The sequence below is a fragment of the Otolemur garnettii genome, unplaced genomic scaffold, assembly GCF_000181295.1.
Source record: "Otolemur garnettii isolate 467f Iridium unplaced genomic scaffold, OtoGar3 scaffold00010, whole genome shotgun sequence".
Lineage (NCBI taxonomy): Eukaryota > Metazoa > Chordata > Mammalia > Primates > Galagidae > Otolemur > Otolemur garnettii.
Genome location: NW_003852405.1, coordinates 979,697 through 996,127, shown reverse-complemented (window position 1 = coordinate 996,127; position 16,431 = coordinate 979,697). Strand labels below are relative to the sequence as shown.

Here is a 16,431-nt window from a genome sequence, read left to right as displayed (position 1 = left end):
TTTTTTTTTTTTTGTTTTTGAGACAGAGTCTCACTATGCTACCCTCAGAAGAGTGCTCTGGTGTCATAGCTCACAGCAACCTCAAACTCTTGGGCTCAAGCGATTCTCTTGCCTCAGCCTTCCAAGTAGCTGTGACCACAGGCGCCCATCACAACACCCAGCCATCTTTTGGTTGCAGTTGTCATTGTTGTTTGGCAGGCCTGGGCTGGATTTGTACCCGCCAGCTCCAATGTATGTGGCCGGCACCCTAACCACTGAGCTATAGGTGCTGAGCCTATCTATCCTTTCTTAAAACAAGATTTTTAAAATATGAAATCTCCCAACTTTTTAATGTTGGCTCAAAATTTTAGACAGCACATATGGGCAAAACAGATGTTTCTGTGGGTCAGCTTCAAGCTAGGGGGCACCCATGTGCAGCCCTGCTGGGAGCCTGGTGACACCTGCTGGCCCGCAGTGTGCTGGGTCTCCTTGACAGGGCCCCCTGTGTCCCCCATCTGCACCCCAGGCTCCAGAGCCCACCCCCACAGTGCTTTCAGGATCGCTTGTGGTCACACTTCTCCCTAATGCCTTGTAGGTCTAGGATTTGGGGAGAATTGGGTGGGTAAGATGAGATCTTACAAGGCATATTAGTGTCTTACTCTAGTCTCCTTGCTTAGGGTATTGGGAGGGAGAATTTGAAGGGACAATTCATTCATTCAACAAATGTTTATTGAGCACCTACTATGTCCTGTGATAGGCTCTGGGAATATATCAATTAACAGACAAAAATTCCTGCCTTTTGGAGTTAACATTTTTCTAAGAAATTATTGATAATAATAATAATAGAAAAGTGATTATGTTCATGTGTGTTTACTTATACACACACACGATACAGGTTGAACATTCCAAATTTGAAAATCCAAAACCCAAAATCTGAAATGCTCCAAAAAATCTGAAACTTTTTGATTCCATATATGGTACCACAAGTATAAAATTCCACACCTGACCTCATGTGACAGGTTGTAGTCACAAGGCAGGCACATGACACAAAGTTTATTCAGCATTTCCAAGGGGAAAAGACCCTCCAGCCCTTTTGGCTGTGATACTTCTCTCCTGTTCCTGCTCATATCCCCACACAAACACACACACAGGGTAATAAAATGGTAATAAAATAACACGTGCAGGCCAGACACACCAACAGCAGGTCCCCCCTGGATGCCCCCCCTGGGGCCAAGACCCACGTGCATCACTCACTGTGTTATTTTGCTCAGCCTTTGCTCTGTAGTTAAAGATGTTGCTGAAATGTCAAAAAGGCTTGCATGATACTCATAGGGTTGTGCAAATATTTCAAAATCCTCCTCCCAAATCTGGAATCTGAAACGTTTTAGGTGCTAAGTATTTTGGATAAGGGATATTCAACCTGTGTGTGTGGGATGGTGGCTGGTGTGAGTGGGTGCTGCCTGCCCCATGGAGGATGGCCTGCCTTCAGGGGCTTGAAGGCCGACCAACAGAGGGAAGCAGAGATGACAATGACTAGAGGTGATGATGTGAGCTGTACAGGTGGAGTTTGAGTTCCCAGACTCGGTGGACCTATAGCTTGCTCCCCTGCACCTCTTGGTCCTGTGAGCCAGTCTGAATTGGTCTAAGGTATCCTCCCTGATATGCTACTGCACCAGCTTGTGCATCCACAGTGCACACCTGAGCAAGTGTAGGGGAGGGACAGCTGCAGAGCAAAGAGAGGGCTGGGCAGGCCCCTCCGCAGGCCAGCTGCAGACCAGCCTATGAGGGGGAGGGTAGCCTATATGTGAGCAGCATCTTGGACAGCCAAGGCTCCAGGTCACAATGCATCGGTAGGTCTGTGCCCAGGAGGTTGTCCCAGAGGTCCTGCAGAGCCTTCCTTCTGCAATAAGTGCCTGAGCTCTGTTGAGTGGCCTCTGCATGGGTGTGGAACAGGAGAGGTTGGTGCAGGAAGGGGTAGCTGAAACTCCAGCCCCTCTGACATCCTGGAACCTCAGGGATTGATGCTGGGCTCTGATATGGTGCCAGGACCTTTGGTTTGGCTGGGAGTGCAAGTGAATTGAGAGTAACAATGTAAGAAGTTCTTGACCAAGAAGGTGGGGTGAGGGGCGAACAGGAGAATTAGGCTACTGTCTTTGTACGATCACCTCGATTCTGGGTTCCCATCATTTGAGATGCCTAGGCTGACTTCCCCACAGCATGCCACAGAAAAATGGGACTTAACTTTTTAAAGTTTTGGTTTTGTTATCTGCTCAATGGAAACAATACTACCTTGTGGTTGTTAAGATGAAATGAGAAACGTGTGTGACACAGCTAGAACGTGGTAGTTTGTTACACGTGATGTTGTGCCCACCCCTACTGCGGCCTGGGCCCTCATTACATGATTCTAGTTAAAGTTGTCTTTGAAAATCTTTGAAATGAGTGCATTCAGCTTAGGGTTGCAAAGGCAAGTGCTACACCTATTTGGATCGTGGTAATTGGTCTGAGAGGAAAGCTTTTAAAGAATTGTAATTCCTTTCTTTTGTGCAGTGGCTTTGCGCAGCCATAAATGACTTTCGGTAACACTCCTCTCTGCGTCCTTCCGACAGCCTTCCCTGCACTCAGTCTCCTTAAGCTTGGTAATTCTGCCCAGTTTTTGGATTTGGAAGTAAGCTCAAGGAGGCTGAGTATAAGAATCAGAGAAATAGGAAGTTGCAAGGGACCCACCTCCTCACTTTGAGGGTCCCTGGAGGTCCTGAGGATCCCATTGGCCAGGCTGGGGGAGAGGGGATCCTTGCGGACTCGGGGCTCCCTGCAGGGTGGGATGGGGTGGGGAGATGCTGCCACATCTGCTGCTAGGTGAGTGCTTTTACCTGTTTTCCACTTAAGGAAACTGAGGCTCCTTGAGGCCCAAGACACATAATTACTGAAAACTCATCCAGGTCCTTTGATTTACAAGTCTAGAGGGTATTTACTCAAAAACCCTTAAGTTTTGAAATGCTTTATGGCTTATAAAACTTTTTAAAAAGAATGATGGGTAGACATGATTGTGCGTCCCAGTGTGTACAGTTCTTTGCAAAGACAGCTGGCAGGTAATGGTGGGAAAGAAAACACAGGATTTGAAAGCACTTTGCTAATTCTCTCACCCCCTGAAAATGCTTCCGTTGTCTCTCTTACATTATTTGCTTTTTTTTTTTTTTACTATGAAAATAAAAGGAGTCCTTTTGTTCTTTCCATGGCCTTAGTCGTGGCTATAAAGGGCTGGCATGTGCAGGAGCTCAGTGAATAGAACTCACTGGATGGAGGCCTCAGGCCTTGCTCTGTGCCCGAAAGGCGGGGCCGGCTGAGCCTGGCTGCTCACCAGTCCTTCCCTCTCTGATGGGTGGTGGGAGTGCTTTTCCTTCTGGGCTTCACACTTGAGCCCCTTGGTAACCCTGCCTTGTCTTCCCTGCTCCTCTCCTTTCCCTGTGTGAGTGAGTCATCTGGGTGCCTCTCCACGGACCACACTGCACATAGGAGATTGGACGGACGGACAGTGAGAGGGGCTCCCATGGGTCTTCTCCTGCCCTGAGTTGCTAAAGAAGAAACAGATGGTGCAGTGTAGGTGCACAGGGACTGTAACACCTGCCCTTCTGGCAGCAGTGGCATGGGGAATGGGAGGCTTGCCTCTGCAGCCCCAGGCCCTGGCACCGGCCTGACAGTCATGATCTGCTTCTGGGCATGAGAACCTTATGATCAGGCCTGCTAAGGCTGTAGGGAGAATTAGATCAGCCAAAGAAAAAGAGTGACTCCCCTGTGCCCTGTTATGCCCATCCTCTTTCTGGCAGGACCTCAGGAAGGGAGGGGGGATACAGGCTCCTGGGACCCCAACTTAGCCTCTGGGGGCTTTGACCAGCCTGTCCTGGGGTCTGATTATCCCCCAGTGCCATAAGAGGGTGCAAGGCCAGCATGTGGCTCTGCCACTGTGCACAGACTCAGAGGGAGTAAGAGAGTGGGGCCCCAAGGAGCAGCAGCCTCCTGCTGCCAGAAAGTGCTGAGCCTGTCTGCTGAGCCTGTCTGCACAGCCCCAGCCCCAGTCCCCGCTTCCTTGCTCTGGTGGAGACTGTTCTGTTCAGGGAGCTCTGGGCAGGCAGCGTGAGGGAACAGACTTTGGCATCAGAGACTGAGATGCAAATCTCTTCTCTACTGCTTCCTGGCTGGGTGCCCTCCGACCTCTCTGAGACCTTTCCTTCTCTGGCAAAGTGGGGGTAATAATATTTACCTCAGAACATCAAACCTCAAAAGGGAGAGGTTCTGGTATGAGGACATGGAATCTGGAGGGCTGAATGCAGGCTGCTGAATGTGGGCATGTGGGCTCTTTGTCAAGGCCACCCCTGGGGTGCTTGAGGTCTTGGGCAAGTAGCTTTTGGAAGGGTATTGTGTACCCAGAAATTTGTATTCTCCAATTCAAAGTTTTATCACTATTCTGGCACCTGAGCTTGTGTGATCTTATAAACCAGGCAGGGGGAACCATCTGTTCACCAGGCCATTGCCCTGGAACCGGAGTCTGACCTGAAACCTCAGGGTCACTCCATGGGTGTGAGCCTTCCAGGACTCTTTGGGGCATCTAGTTGACCCCTCTCACTTGGGAGTGCAAGGTGGATGGAGAAGTGGAGAGGGCCTTAAGGGGAAGAAATTGGAAGGGAACTGAGAAAATTGTGAGGAAAACATTCCAAAGCCTGGAATCTAGAGGTTAGGGGCCTGGGACAGGAGCCTTTTACCCAGGGCTAAGGGCAGCAATGTCTCATATGGAGCCCAGGCTAAATCTCTGCATGTCTCGGAGCTTAATTAGAGCTTGGGGCTAAAATGTAAGAAAAGATTTTTAGATTGTTAGCATGGAAAGGGAATTTAAAAATCACTAAATCTAGTGTTTTAGGGCATAAGACAAAAGGAGAGAAAGAAGAGAAGAGGTTTCCCCCACTCCAGCCCACCCGTCGTGAAGTCAAGTTGGGTGGTGGCATCTGTTTTTGAAGCACTGTATTTTGCAGAGTCCTTTGGGGCTGGGTTTGTGCCTATGTGATGATTAATTTTGTGTCAACTTGACTGGGCTACACACTGCTCAGCTATCTGGTCAAGCATTATTCTGGGTGTCTCTGCGTGGTGATTCTGGAGGTGATTAACTTTTAAATGAATAGACTGGGTCAAGCAGGTTGCCTCCATAGGCAGTGGGTCCCCTCCAATCAGCTGAAGGCTGCCCCTCCTCCAGGCTGACTGCTCCCCTTCCAGATTCAACATCGGTTCTACTTTGCCTTTGGACTTGAGATGAAACACTGGCTCTTCCCAGGCCTCCAGCCTATTGGCCTTCCATCTGGACCTATAACGTGGGCTTTCCTGAGTCTCCAGTTTGCAATCACCCTGTGAAGCCAGAAAAGAGGTCTGCAAGATGGAGTCTGAGAAGCTAAGCTGAGGAGTACAGCTGACCTAGTCTGCTCAGCTCACCTTCTCACCTCCCCCACTCCCAGGATTGTCTAGTTACAGTTTCACCGTGATTGTAAGGCTATTTGTCTCAGGAGACTCTGAGGAAGCAGGTGCTGTGATATTGGTAAAGGTGACTTTGATGATATGATGTTTCCTTTGATGATTCTCTTAGATATTTTGTTACAGTGAAAATTACCTTTATATTGTTTAAATGTTTTGCATTGTTAAAGTGAGGACTATAATTTTTTTCTTTTTTGTCAGATAAAGTTAACATTTTCTAGGTTTGTTTCCTGGTATCCCCATTATAAAAGCTATTAGAATTGTACCTGAGGCAGAACAGAATTGACAGTCTACTCTGGCTGTTCTCCAGAATCACTGGCCTTCTGATAATAAAGCTTGTTTGGACCTAAACCCTGTCTCTGCATATTGACTGGACAGTGACAGGTGGCCAGACCCTCTTGGTCCGGTAACACCTGGAGAGCTTGGGACTTGTCAGCTTTCATAATTATGTGAGCCAATTCCCTATAACAAATCGCTGTCTTTTCTCTCGCTCCTCGTTATAGATATAAATATAAAGCTTTACACACACACACACCCCTATTGGCTCTTTTTCTCTGGAACCCTGACTAAGGCAGCCAGGATTGTGTGTTGTGTGGAGCAGAGCTGTTTGGTGACGTGCCACCCAGAGACATTGTTCTGGTGCTGACTATTCTTTGAGGTGTGGCCAGGTATTGGATAAAGGGCCAGAGGAAAGCATAGGGTCTTTTTTACATCAGGGGTGAATGGGGAAGGGACAGATGGAGTGGACTGTTGTTTCTGCGAATCTTAATTTCACTCACTTAGGAGCTTGGCGGACTGAGCAGGCTCCTCTCCTGGGAGGACAATCCTGTGTCAGCCGACCACCACCATCGTCCTTGAGTAAGCCAGGCCTCTGGGCACCTGCCATGGCACCCTGCTCTTCCCTTCACATCAGCCCCAAGGCTACTGGCTAATTCCTGATGACTTGATGGGAGCTGAACCCGAGGCAAGGACATGTCTATTTTCCTGGAGCAGTTTGGGGTCCATGCTTCCCACACTCAGGTTTCCTGGTCTTTGTGTGAAGCCCTGGAGATGGGCCAGGTAGAAATCATTTGGGAATGTTTCCGCTTCGCCTCTGTCCAAGGAGGGGGCTGAGGAGCAAGGACCAGGCAGGCACTGCCCTCCCAGGCTGTGTGGAGACCCTGGGAAGTGTGTCTCTGCCCAGGGGCTTGCTCCTTGGCACCTCTGAAAAACAGATTTCCTAAACTCCTGCCACCCATCCCACAGTCCGCACATTCTTCTCATCAGGGGAAAGAGCACTAAGGCTAGCACGCGGGAGACTTGACAACCGTGGCTATGCCACTCTGTCTGGGTGACCTTCGGTATGTTGCTTTCCCCTGGTTTGCTCCATTAAGGGAATACCAATCAAATCTAATTTACCGGTTATTTTGATATGCAGTGAGATAATGCACGTGAAATGCTTTGGAAAATTTATGCAACACTGCACAAGTGTAAGGTATTACTATTGCTATTATTAAACAGTTCTGGGCTCTTAGTTATTGCTCATAGCAACCTCTGGCCTTTTAATGGGTTTCCTTTTAGAAAGACCAAAATGTGTACTCTTTAATATGCAAATAAATCACTTGTGATCTTATGAAAATGCAGACTGTGATTTGGTAGGTCTGGGTAGGCCTGGATTTTGCATTTCTTCTCCCAGATGATGTTAATACTTCTGGTCTGGGGACCTAAACTACCCCTTCACTGGAAAGGGGAATAAAATCTTCCTACAGTGGGTTGAAAGGAAACAGCGTAGAAAGAACAGCGGAAGTATGGGCTTACCAAAACAGCTTGTAGTCAAAGATGGCTTCTGGTTACAAATGATAGGTTTTGGTCTTTGGAAAAGTTGAGAGTGAGAGAAGGGAGATAGAAAGAGGGAGGTAGGTAAAGAAGCAGGTAGAGAGGGAAAGAGAAAAGAGAGAGAGATAGACAGACAGACACAGGGACCCAGGAAGCCCTGGCCTGATCACTTCCTGGACTTCTCTGTGGAACAGCCACCGTTGGTCTTAGTAAGAGAGTCTGTGCTGCCCGTTCTTGAGCCCACACTGTTGAGGATTTTGTCGATTTCTCCTGGGATGTTCCGCTTTTCCTCGTTCTCAGTCTCCCGGTGGTAGAAGTAGTTGAAGTTGGAGACAATGACAGGCACAGGGAGGGCAATGGTGAGGACCCCTGCAATGGCACACAGAGTGCCCACAATCTTCCCCCCTGGGGTGGTGGGGCACATGTCACCATAGCCTACAGTTGTCATGGTGACCACTGCCCACCAGAACCCATCAGGAATGCTAGAGAAATGGGACTCAGGTTCGTCCACCTCGGCAAAGTAGACTGCACTGGAGAAGAGGATGACCCCAATGAAGAGAAAGAAGATGAGCAGCCCCAACTCCCGCATGGACGCCTTCAGCGTCTGCCCCAGGATCTGCAGCCCCTTGGAGTGGCGGGAGAGCTTGAAGATGCGGAAGACCCTCACCAGGCGGATGATCCTCAGGATGGCCAGGGACATGTTCTGCTGGGTGCTCGGCTCTGTCTCCTGGACCAGCTCTGTGATGAGAGCTGCAAAGTAGGGGATGATGGAGATGATGTCGATAATATTCATGATGTTCCTAAAGAAGTCAGTCTTGCTGGGGCAGACCACGAACCGAAGCACCAGCTCAAAGGTGAACCACATGATGCAGGTAGATTCCACCATGAAGAAAGGGTCAGTGAACATGGTCTGGGAGAGGACTGTCTTGCTAGAATTGAGGCTGGGGTCTCTGACCACCTTCAGCTCCCTATCCTCCCGGAACTCTGGTAGCGTCTCCAGGCAGAAGATAGTGATGGAAATGACCACAACTAACACTGAGACCACGGCCACACCACGGGCAGCACTGGAGCTCTCGGGGTACTCAAAGAGGAGCCAGAACTGACGGTGGATGTCATTGGTGGGGAGCAGTGTTTCAGGGTCTTTGATGAAGCCTTCATCCTCCCGGAACTGGTCCATGGCCTCGCTACCCAGTTCATAGAAGGAGATCTCATCGGCAAAGACATCAATAGGAACATTGGCTGGGCGCCGGATTTTCCCACCAGATTGGTAATAATATAGGATGCCGTCAAAACTGGGCCGGTTCCGGTCAAAGAAATACTCATTTCTCATGGAGTCAAAGAACTGCATCCTTTTCTCCCGGTCTCCCAAGAGGGTCTCTGGGAACTGATTGAGGGTTCTGAGCTGAGTCTCAAATCTCAGCCCAGCAATGTTGATGATCACCCTCTGGTTTCCTTCATTCCAGACCACGGGCTCAGGCCCCGGGGGGTCAACACAGTCTCCTGGAAGCTTGGAGAAGGAAGTCTCGTGGTTGGTGGTGTCACTGATGAGGCTTCTCCAGTTGGAGAAGGGGCTGCTCCCAGGCCGTCCTTTCGGGCTGGTTGGGTCAAAGTCTGTGGTGTAGCCTGGCTCTTCCTGGATTTCATCTGAGTTATCGAAATTGACCAGGGCAACCTCCATTTCCTTCCAACCACACACATCCATTCTAGGGCAGTCAGGGAAGGAGCATGAAGACCCTCAGTCTTCCTGCCTGCTGTGAGCTGTGGAGAGGAAGAAGCTCATTAAACAGGAGCCAAGGTGATTCTTGGTTATTGAGGTAAGGTGTACCACGGAATAAACAATGACTTATTTTTAGCTTGGGAAGGAATGTCATGGTTGTTTAGGGAACATACCTCCTGAGTTTGCACACACTGATAACTAGAAGAAATTGCAAAAAAGGAGACAGGCTAACAGGGGACAACACTCCCCAGCAAAGGATCATCTCCATCAATGCTGGCAGAGATGGGGCCTCAATGAAAGAAGATGTTAACATTTTTTAATAACAAACAGTATGATTTTGTATTGGTATGAAGCCCTTGAATCTACCCAACACGTTTCTATGCCTTGTCAGTGATGCCTTTCTTTCTTTCTTTTCTTTTTTTTTTTTTTGGCCAGGGCTGGGTTTGAACCTACCACCTCCAGCATATGGGGCTGGCACTCTACTTCTTTGAGCCACAGGCGCTGCCCAATGCCTTTTTTACTTTCACACTGATAGCCAGTTCCTCATACATCCTTTTGGTCGTATCTTCAAAATATACTCAGAATTCAACCATCCCACATCACTTTCCTCACTGCCTCTTGCACCAAGTGGTAAGGGGTGGGCATGGATCAATGAATACCGATGGGATTCTGTGGGAAAGGAAGAACAAGAGAATAGAGGCTGTGTGGCCAATCAGTAATGTCCAGTAAACCACCCCTCATCTGGAAGTAACTCCTAGGGTTGTTTTTGGTACCTCAAATGAGTTAATGTATATAAAATGCTTGGTGGAGAGATTGCTATGTTACAGCTCTTGTTTCTGTCAAATTCTTCATATGTCAGGAACTTCTAGGAACCGCTAGCCTTTGGAATTTTTTTAGCCTGAGTTGAAGATGCTCATGGTGAATGATTTCATTCTGAAAAACCCTTTTAGGTGGAAGGAAGTAGCTAAATGTGTGTGCGCTGGAAGTGGGGTTAGGCGAGCATACGCAGTGGGCTTGGATATCTACAAACATAGATATTCCTTTCTCAGGTGCCCTCTAGTTTCAATTTAAATTTAAGAACATTGAAGCCAGGAAGACTGGAGGTGAGGGGAAGGTGGGAGAAAAGTAAGGTACCAGAGGCAAAATCTATAGTAGTTGTAACTTTGGGACAGTTTCATTTACAGGTGACAGGCTATCCTGCAGAGCATAGCATTGTCATCTTTTCAAAGTTATTTCATATTCACTTATCTTACTAGATGACAATAATTGTGTGAGGTTAGATGTTTTACAGATGGGAATACTGAGTTCACAGGGGCCAAGTGGCATACCCAAGACCACAGGACTAGTGTCACAGATCTGATCTGAACCCAGTCATGGGTTCCCAGCCCAGGGCCTTTCTCTCCTGACTGTGGGGTCCCTGAGAAGGTCTTGTGGGGAGCTGCAGGCCAGGACCACGGAATCGTGAGTGTTCAGAACTCCTTCCGCTCCATGTCCTCTTTTCTCAGTTCAGGCGCTGTGTGTTGGGTGATAAGCTTAGGTGCGGTCTGAGGGTGGGTTGAACCCCACCTCTTAGGAGTGTGTGGCCTTTGCCAGCTGTCTGACTACACTGGGCTGCAGCTTCCTCAGCTGGGGAGTGGGGAAGGATGTACCTACATTGAGCTTGTCAGGTGCCACCTTGTCATGGATGCTTGGTGAGCTGTGTGGCAACTGGAAGGCAGGCCAGAGCAATGGGTAAGAACTTTGAGAATAGAGCCAGTCAACCCGAGAGCAAATGCTGGCTGTGCACGTGAGAAGCCCTGCAGAAATGTTAGCCCTTGCTCCATGGTGATGTCTGTGATGATTTACGGGCCTTGTGCTGGATCGCTCAGCTGCCAGGCAGGCGTGGGCCTGGGACTCCAGTTCTGTGCTCATCTCGTGACAGCACAGAGGAACTTTCTCCTTTGGGGTCTGGGCCCTGGTGGTGCCTCCTGATTATCACCTTTTTGGTGTGATTCCTGCTCCACTTTCTGAGAAGAAGATACCAGTAGTGAGCAGAGGCAGGGGTTTGGGGGCCCCTTTTGGCGGCTAGAGTGGCTCTTATTAGGAGTCTTCTCTGGAGGCCAGAAGCAGAAGGTCTATGGGGATTAAGGTGAGCTGCTTTGGCCAAATAATTGACTTCTTCTTCTGGGAGCAGAGCCATTTCCCTCCCCTCTGCCCAGTCTCCCTTTTGGCTTCCACCCCCAGCTCAAATGGCACATAGGAGGGTGGTTGGTGAGGGTCAGGCAGTGAGGAGGTGGTAGATGGTACCATGTTCAAACAGGGCGTCTTGTGGTCAAAAGACATGCACTGCATGTACAGGTCTGCATGCTCCATTAGTAAATATTGATCATCATAGAGAGAAAGGAGAATCAATCTTGAGGACGAGAGACCTGGGTTGAGGTTCTGCTCCACCACTTAGTAGTTGTATATTTTTGAGCAAATCACTGGGCTTTATGACCCTCAGTTTTCTGATCTGTAAAATGGGTAAAAATAATGGTAATTCCTATCTCAAAGATTATACTGATAACTAAATAATAACAGTGAAAGCATTTTATAAATTATTAATTATTACAAAAATGTAAGGAGTTACCCTCCACACTCCCCTCCCTTCCTTTCCCCACATAAACACAATATAACATGCTTGTGGGCAGAAGGAACGTTTCATGTGAAGGCCCTCAGGAGAGGAAAACCACAGTTAAATTCAAGAATGGGAGAGGGAGGAGAGCTCCGAAAGATCTCACCTCATGGTTACAATGCAGGGGTACATGACACCTCTCCTCAGTCTCCTAACAAATGCAAACAATGTAACCTAATCCTATGTACTCTTACATTGATCTGAGGGGGGAAAACAGGAATTGCAGAAGGGATTCTCAGCTCACTGTCCTCCCCTCTGCTCGGCCTGGTCCTGCCTCTCAGACACTTTCCTCCTCCCCATCTCTCCTGTTCCTCCAGGCCCACCTGGGGACTGCTTGGGTCTTTTCTTGCCCAAGGAGCCTGCCCTGGCCGGTCCAGCTAGGAGACCCCCTCCTTCCCTGTGGTCCCAGCCTGCCTGAGTAGGCGCTCACTTTTGCACTCAGTTTGAAGTACCAACTTCCACGGGGTCAGCCTCAGCTCTCCAGCTCTCTGGCGAGTTTTCAGGATGCAGGACAGTGTTTTATAGAGCTGTTCCTATCGCCCTGCAAGGTCTCAGATGAGAGAATTTGCCTCTGATCCCCATCTGCATCACCCCAGTGTCTAGCTCGAAGTGGCAGACAGGAGAGTGACAGCTGAGGGTCAGAGTGGTGGTGGGGAAGTGCCAAGTTCTAACTGTATTTCACAGATGTAAAGTGATTATTTATTAAACACTTGTTATGCAGGTGAATGAATGAATGAATGGAAAAAGAATGACAAGCTCAGGAGGGCAGGGACCATATCTGTTTTAAGTACCACTATGACTCCACAGGGAAAGCCCACTCCTGAAGGAATGAATGATGAATGAATGAGTTGTGGCAGACTGCATACTGGGCTCAGAGCATTGACTTTGCTTTTTGTGATTACCCACTACTTGTATTGCCTCCTCCAGACCCCATATTTTAATCTATAATAACCAAATATGCAGAGTCAAAGAAGCTAGATGCAGAGGGTCCACATACTGAATCCCAGACAATGCAAATAAACCTAGAGTGACAGACAGCAGGTCAGCAGGTGTCTGGGAAGGGGAGTGGGGACAGTGAGGGAAGAATTACAAAGGGGTTTGAGGGAACTCTTGTGGGGCTGATGATTACGCCTCTTATCTTGACTATAGCGATGGTTTCACAGGTGTATACACATGTCAAAGTTCATCGAGTTGCACACTTTTATATCTAGCATGCCTCATTTTATCTTAATAAATCCCCACAAGAAAAGGCAAGGAAACACAAACAAAAAAACAAATTCATGGTTTGCCATGAATGCCTCAAGATTTTGGTAAGGACCAAAGAAGATGACATGGGGCTGCTTTGTAACTGCATGGTCACGTGGAAGGAAGGGTTATGTGCATAGTACACACCAGTGGTGCCCAGCACCATGGCTGCCCTTATGTCAAGGGCTCATCAAATAGTTCAGAAAGAGTGAATGCACCCCAGCGCCCAGCAGTGCTATACCCTTGCAGGTCAGGCCATGGAGACCCTACCCTCTCAGAAATGTGCACAATGTCAAGACAGCCCCTGGCCACAAGAAGCTGTCCCCTCACCTTCAAGCTTGGAGTTTCATCTGTTTGGTGACAGGAGAGAAGCTGCTGCCTGTGTTGAGAAATACCTGCTTTTCTTGAGAGGTTTCACTCTACTTTCAACAGGCCTCTGTACTGTCATTACTGTTTTATGGGAGGCAAGATTAGAGTTGGTTCTGCCCTTGGGATTCACAGCCTGGGCCAGCCTCCTCCACCCCACATGTGGGAGGAGATGGTGCTCTGGGTGGGTGAGTCACCCCAGTGAGGATGGAGCTGCAGAGCTGGGGGCACGTGGGGGCCAGCTCCCAGAACAGCAGGAGGGCTCCTGGAGTCTTCTCTGCTGGCCGAATGCGAATGCGAATGCAAGGTTCTTGATGACTTCCCCTCTGAGTCTCAGGGCTTTTCATTTGCCCAGCACTCCGAGGCCTCCATAGAATTGCCATTATTCAAGGCTGAACTCTCCCCCATAGCTGAAGTGATCATCACTTTCAAGAGTCTTCTATAATGTCTGATTCCACTTGTAATCTCTGTGCTTGCCTGGCACAGTGTCGAGATGGCACATTGGGTTAAAACATCTCTTTTCCCCTCTGAAAAAGCCTGTGCATTCCTCCCTCCAGACCACTGCGTGTGCAGGTCCTGACACCTGCAGGCTTTACTTCTAACCTCACATGGAGGTGAAGCTTCCCTAAGGACTCCAGGTGAAGGCACTCTTGCCCTCCCGAGCACCCCACAGAAGTTTGCCTATACTTGTCTTTGGGAAATTTGTTTGATCCATGTTTTACCTCCAAGAGCTTTGTCATCTTGGGTCTCAACATCTGGCACGTGGGAGCAGCCTGGCCCATCCCCCTTTCTCATCTTCTGACCATGGAGACCTTTCCTTGCCCTACTTTCCCCAGAGCCAGAGAGACTGGGGTTTGAACCCCAACTCTATGCCCATGAGATGTGTGGCCTTAGATATATCCCCACCTCTGTGAACTCTGCATTCTTCCCCTCTTAATGGGTCTAGTCTTCCATTTCCTCTGGGTTCCTGGGGGGAAGAGTGAGATAATGTAAGTTATGCATAGCACCGGGCCTGACACGTAGTAGGGATTCTCGGGTGGGAGCTGATCCCTTTGGGGGAGACTCCCCTGCTCATGTGGTGTGGATCACAGCCCTCCCAGCAGCCCCTGTGCTCTGGACCCCTCCATGCTGGCACCCAGGCTGAGGATGGGGCTTTGTGGTGTGGGTGGCCTCTTCCTTACAGGCAGGGCCTTGGGTGGCTCAGCCCTGTGCTTCTCCCAGAGCAGACTTTCTAGAGATGTCTGTGGCTAATGCCTGGGCGGTGGGTCTGGCTTTTCAAGGTCACAGAGATGTACTGAGCAGGCAGTGTCCAGGGCCTATCCCATAGACTTTCCCCACAGGTCACCCTTGGTTGCCTAGCAACCCCAACACCTCCTACACATTGAGGTGGGGCAGCAGCTGTTCCTGAATCTGAGAATGGTTGAAAGAGGCATCATCAAAGACAGGTGTATGGCTGTTCAACGGATGGGGAGCTCAGATGTCACAGCAGGTGGGGAGAAAAGAGGGCAGCCAGGTGGGCCCAGCTTGGGTTTTTCCCCTCCTGTTCAGAGAATGAGTGGATCACTAAAGAAGGCACGACCATGGTGCTGCTTGCGGCTGGACAGAAGAGGGTGCTGTTGTCCGCTGGAAGCAATCTGTGGTCCCCTGAACCCCTTCCTTCCGTCTGTGATGGCCTCCTCTTTCGCCTCTTAGAGCCAGCAGGCCTCCCTCAAAACTGCCCTTTCTTGGTCTTTGCCCTTCAGCCAAACCCCGTCTCTTTGGCTCACCCTGAACCACAGGTCCAGCCTCAGGAGCTGAAGGAGTGTTAGTTCTGTTCCTCTCTGCCTCACCAGTGGTCAGGATTATGTTACCCTCCCCTCCAAGGCCTCAGTTTCCCCACTGGGGAATGGTGAAGCAAGACTTTCTGGCTCTGCTTCCCACCTGAGCCCTCCAGGTCCATGGCAGAAGGGTGACCCCAAGCAGCCAGCTTCCCCTGCCCCTCTGAGGGAAGGCAGAGGGCGGAAACAGCAGCTTCAGACACAGAGGGCAGAGCTGGAGGCTGAGAACGCACTCTGCCAGGAGACTGGCATTTAGTGAGGACAGCAAAGGCAGTCATCAGGCTGGGGTGGGGTAGGGGTGATCGCCACAGCATGGAGCTCCTCTCAGCCAGCCTGAGGCAGGCTTTCCATCCTGGTCAAGAGTATGGGCTCTGGGGGAAGCTGGCCGGGCCAGCCCTCAATTCTGGTTTGGCCATTTATTGTCTGTGTGACGGAGGACAAATTACTTATGCTCCCTTCCCTGAAGATTCCTGGTCTGTAAAGTGTCCTTGCTAGTATGTGCCTTGTAAGTTTGTGATGAGGGAGTTGGTGCCAGATGGAAAGTTTAGCAAGTGCCGGTGGCCGGTATCAGCTGTGGAGGGTCAGGGGAAGTCATTTCTCCTTTCCCTGTCCTCTCACTTATAAATGTGTGAGTCATACCCGTACTGGTGTGGCAGCCAGGCCCTTTCAGATGCTGTCCCTGCTTGTACCAAGCCTGCTGGGGTGGGGGATGGTCAGTGAGGAGAAGGCCACAGGAGCAGATGTCCCGGGGGCCATCAGAGGCTGGCTGTGGCTTGTGTGGCCCATGCTCTAAGCCCCTCTGCCTGTGGGGATGCTGCTGTGAGGGGGGGATGGTCACTGTAGTTCCCTCCACTCACACTAACCAGGCATTTTCACACAGGATTTGAGGCTCACCATGTCCCCCGAGGTAGGCAGAGATTATTATCCCCATTTAATAAGGAAACTAAGGTCCAGAAAGGTGAATGATTGACCCAAGGTCCTTCAGCCTTAAGTTATGTTGTGACTCAAACCTAAGTTTTCTAGTTCCAAACTCAACATAGTTAGAGTTCCAAACTCACTACGACACGTGGCCTGATCTCATCCAGCCAGGGGCTGTGCCTGGGACACACATACACAGAGACGCAGACATACAACATACACACACACAGAGATGCACACAGAGCCACACACAGCTATACAGACATTCTCAAGCACACGTCCAAACGGCTATGTATGTGCCCTCTCATGCAAATAGTCACAGACACATACACACTGCACATAAAGTGACCAAGACACCTGACTAGACCAGGTAAGTGGATTCCCATGCACAGACCCACAGCCCCTTG

The 16,431-nt window shown here is 49.6% G+C and overlaps 1 protein-coding gene across 1 annotated transcript; it reads right to left on the bottom strand.

Annotated features, from left to right (window-relative positions):
• Positions 1-7,449: 7,449 nt before the first annotated feature.
• On the bottom strand, positions 7,450-9,360 carry KCNA10 (potassium voltage-gated channel subfamily A member 10). The gene has a single exon (XM_003784039.2). It carries the CDS (start codon positions 9,008-9,010, stop codon positions 7,475-7,477), a length of 1,536 nt encoding a protein of 511 aa, XP_003784087.1. The 5' UTR covers positions 9,011-9,360; the 3' UTR covers positions 7,450-7,474.
• Positions 9,361-16,431: the final 7,071 nt, after the last annotated feature.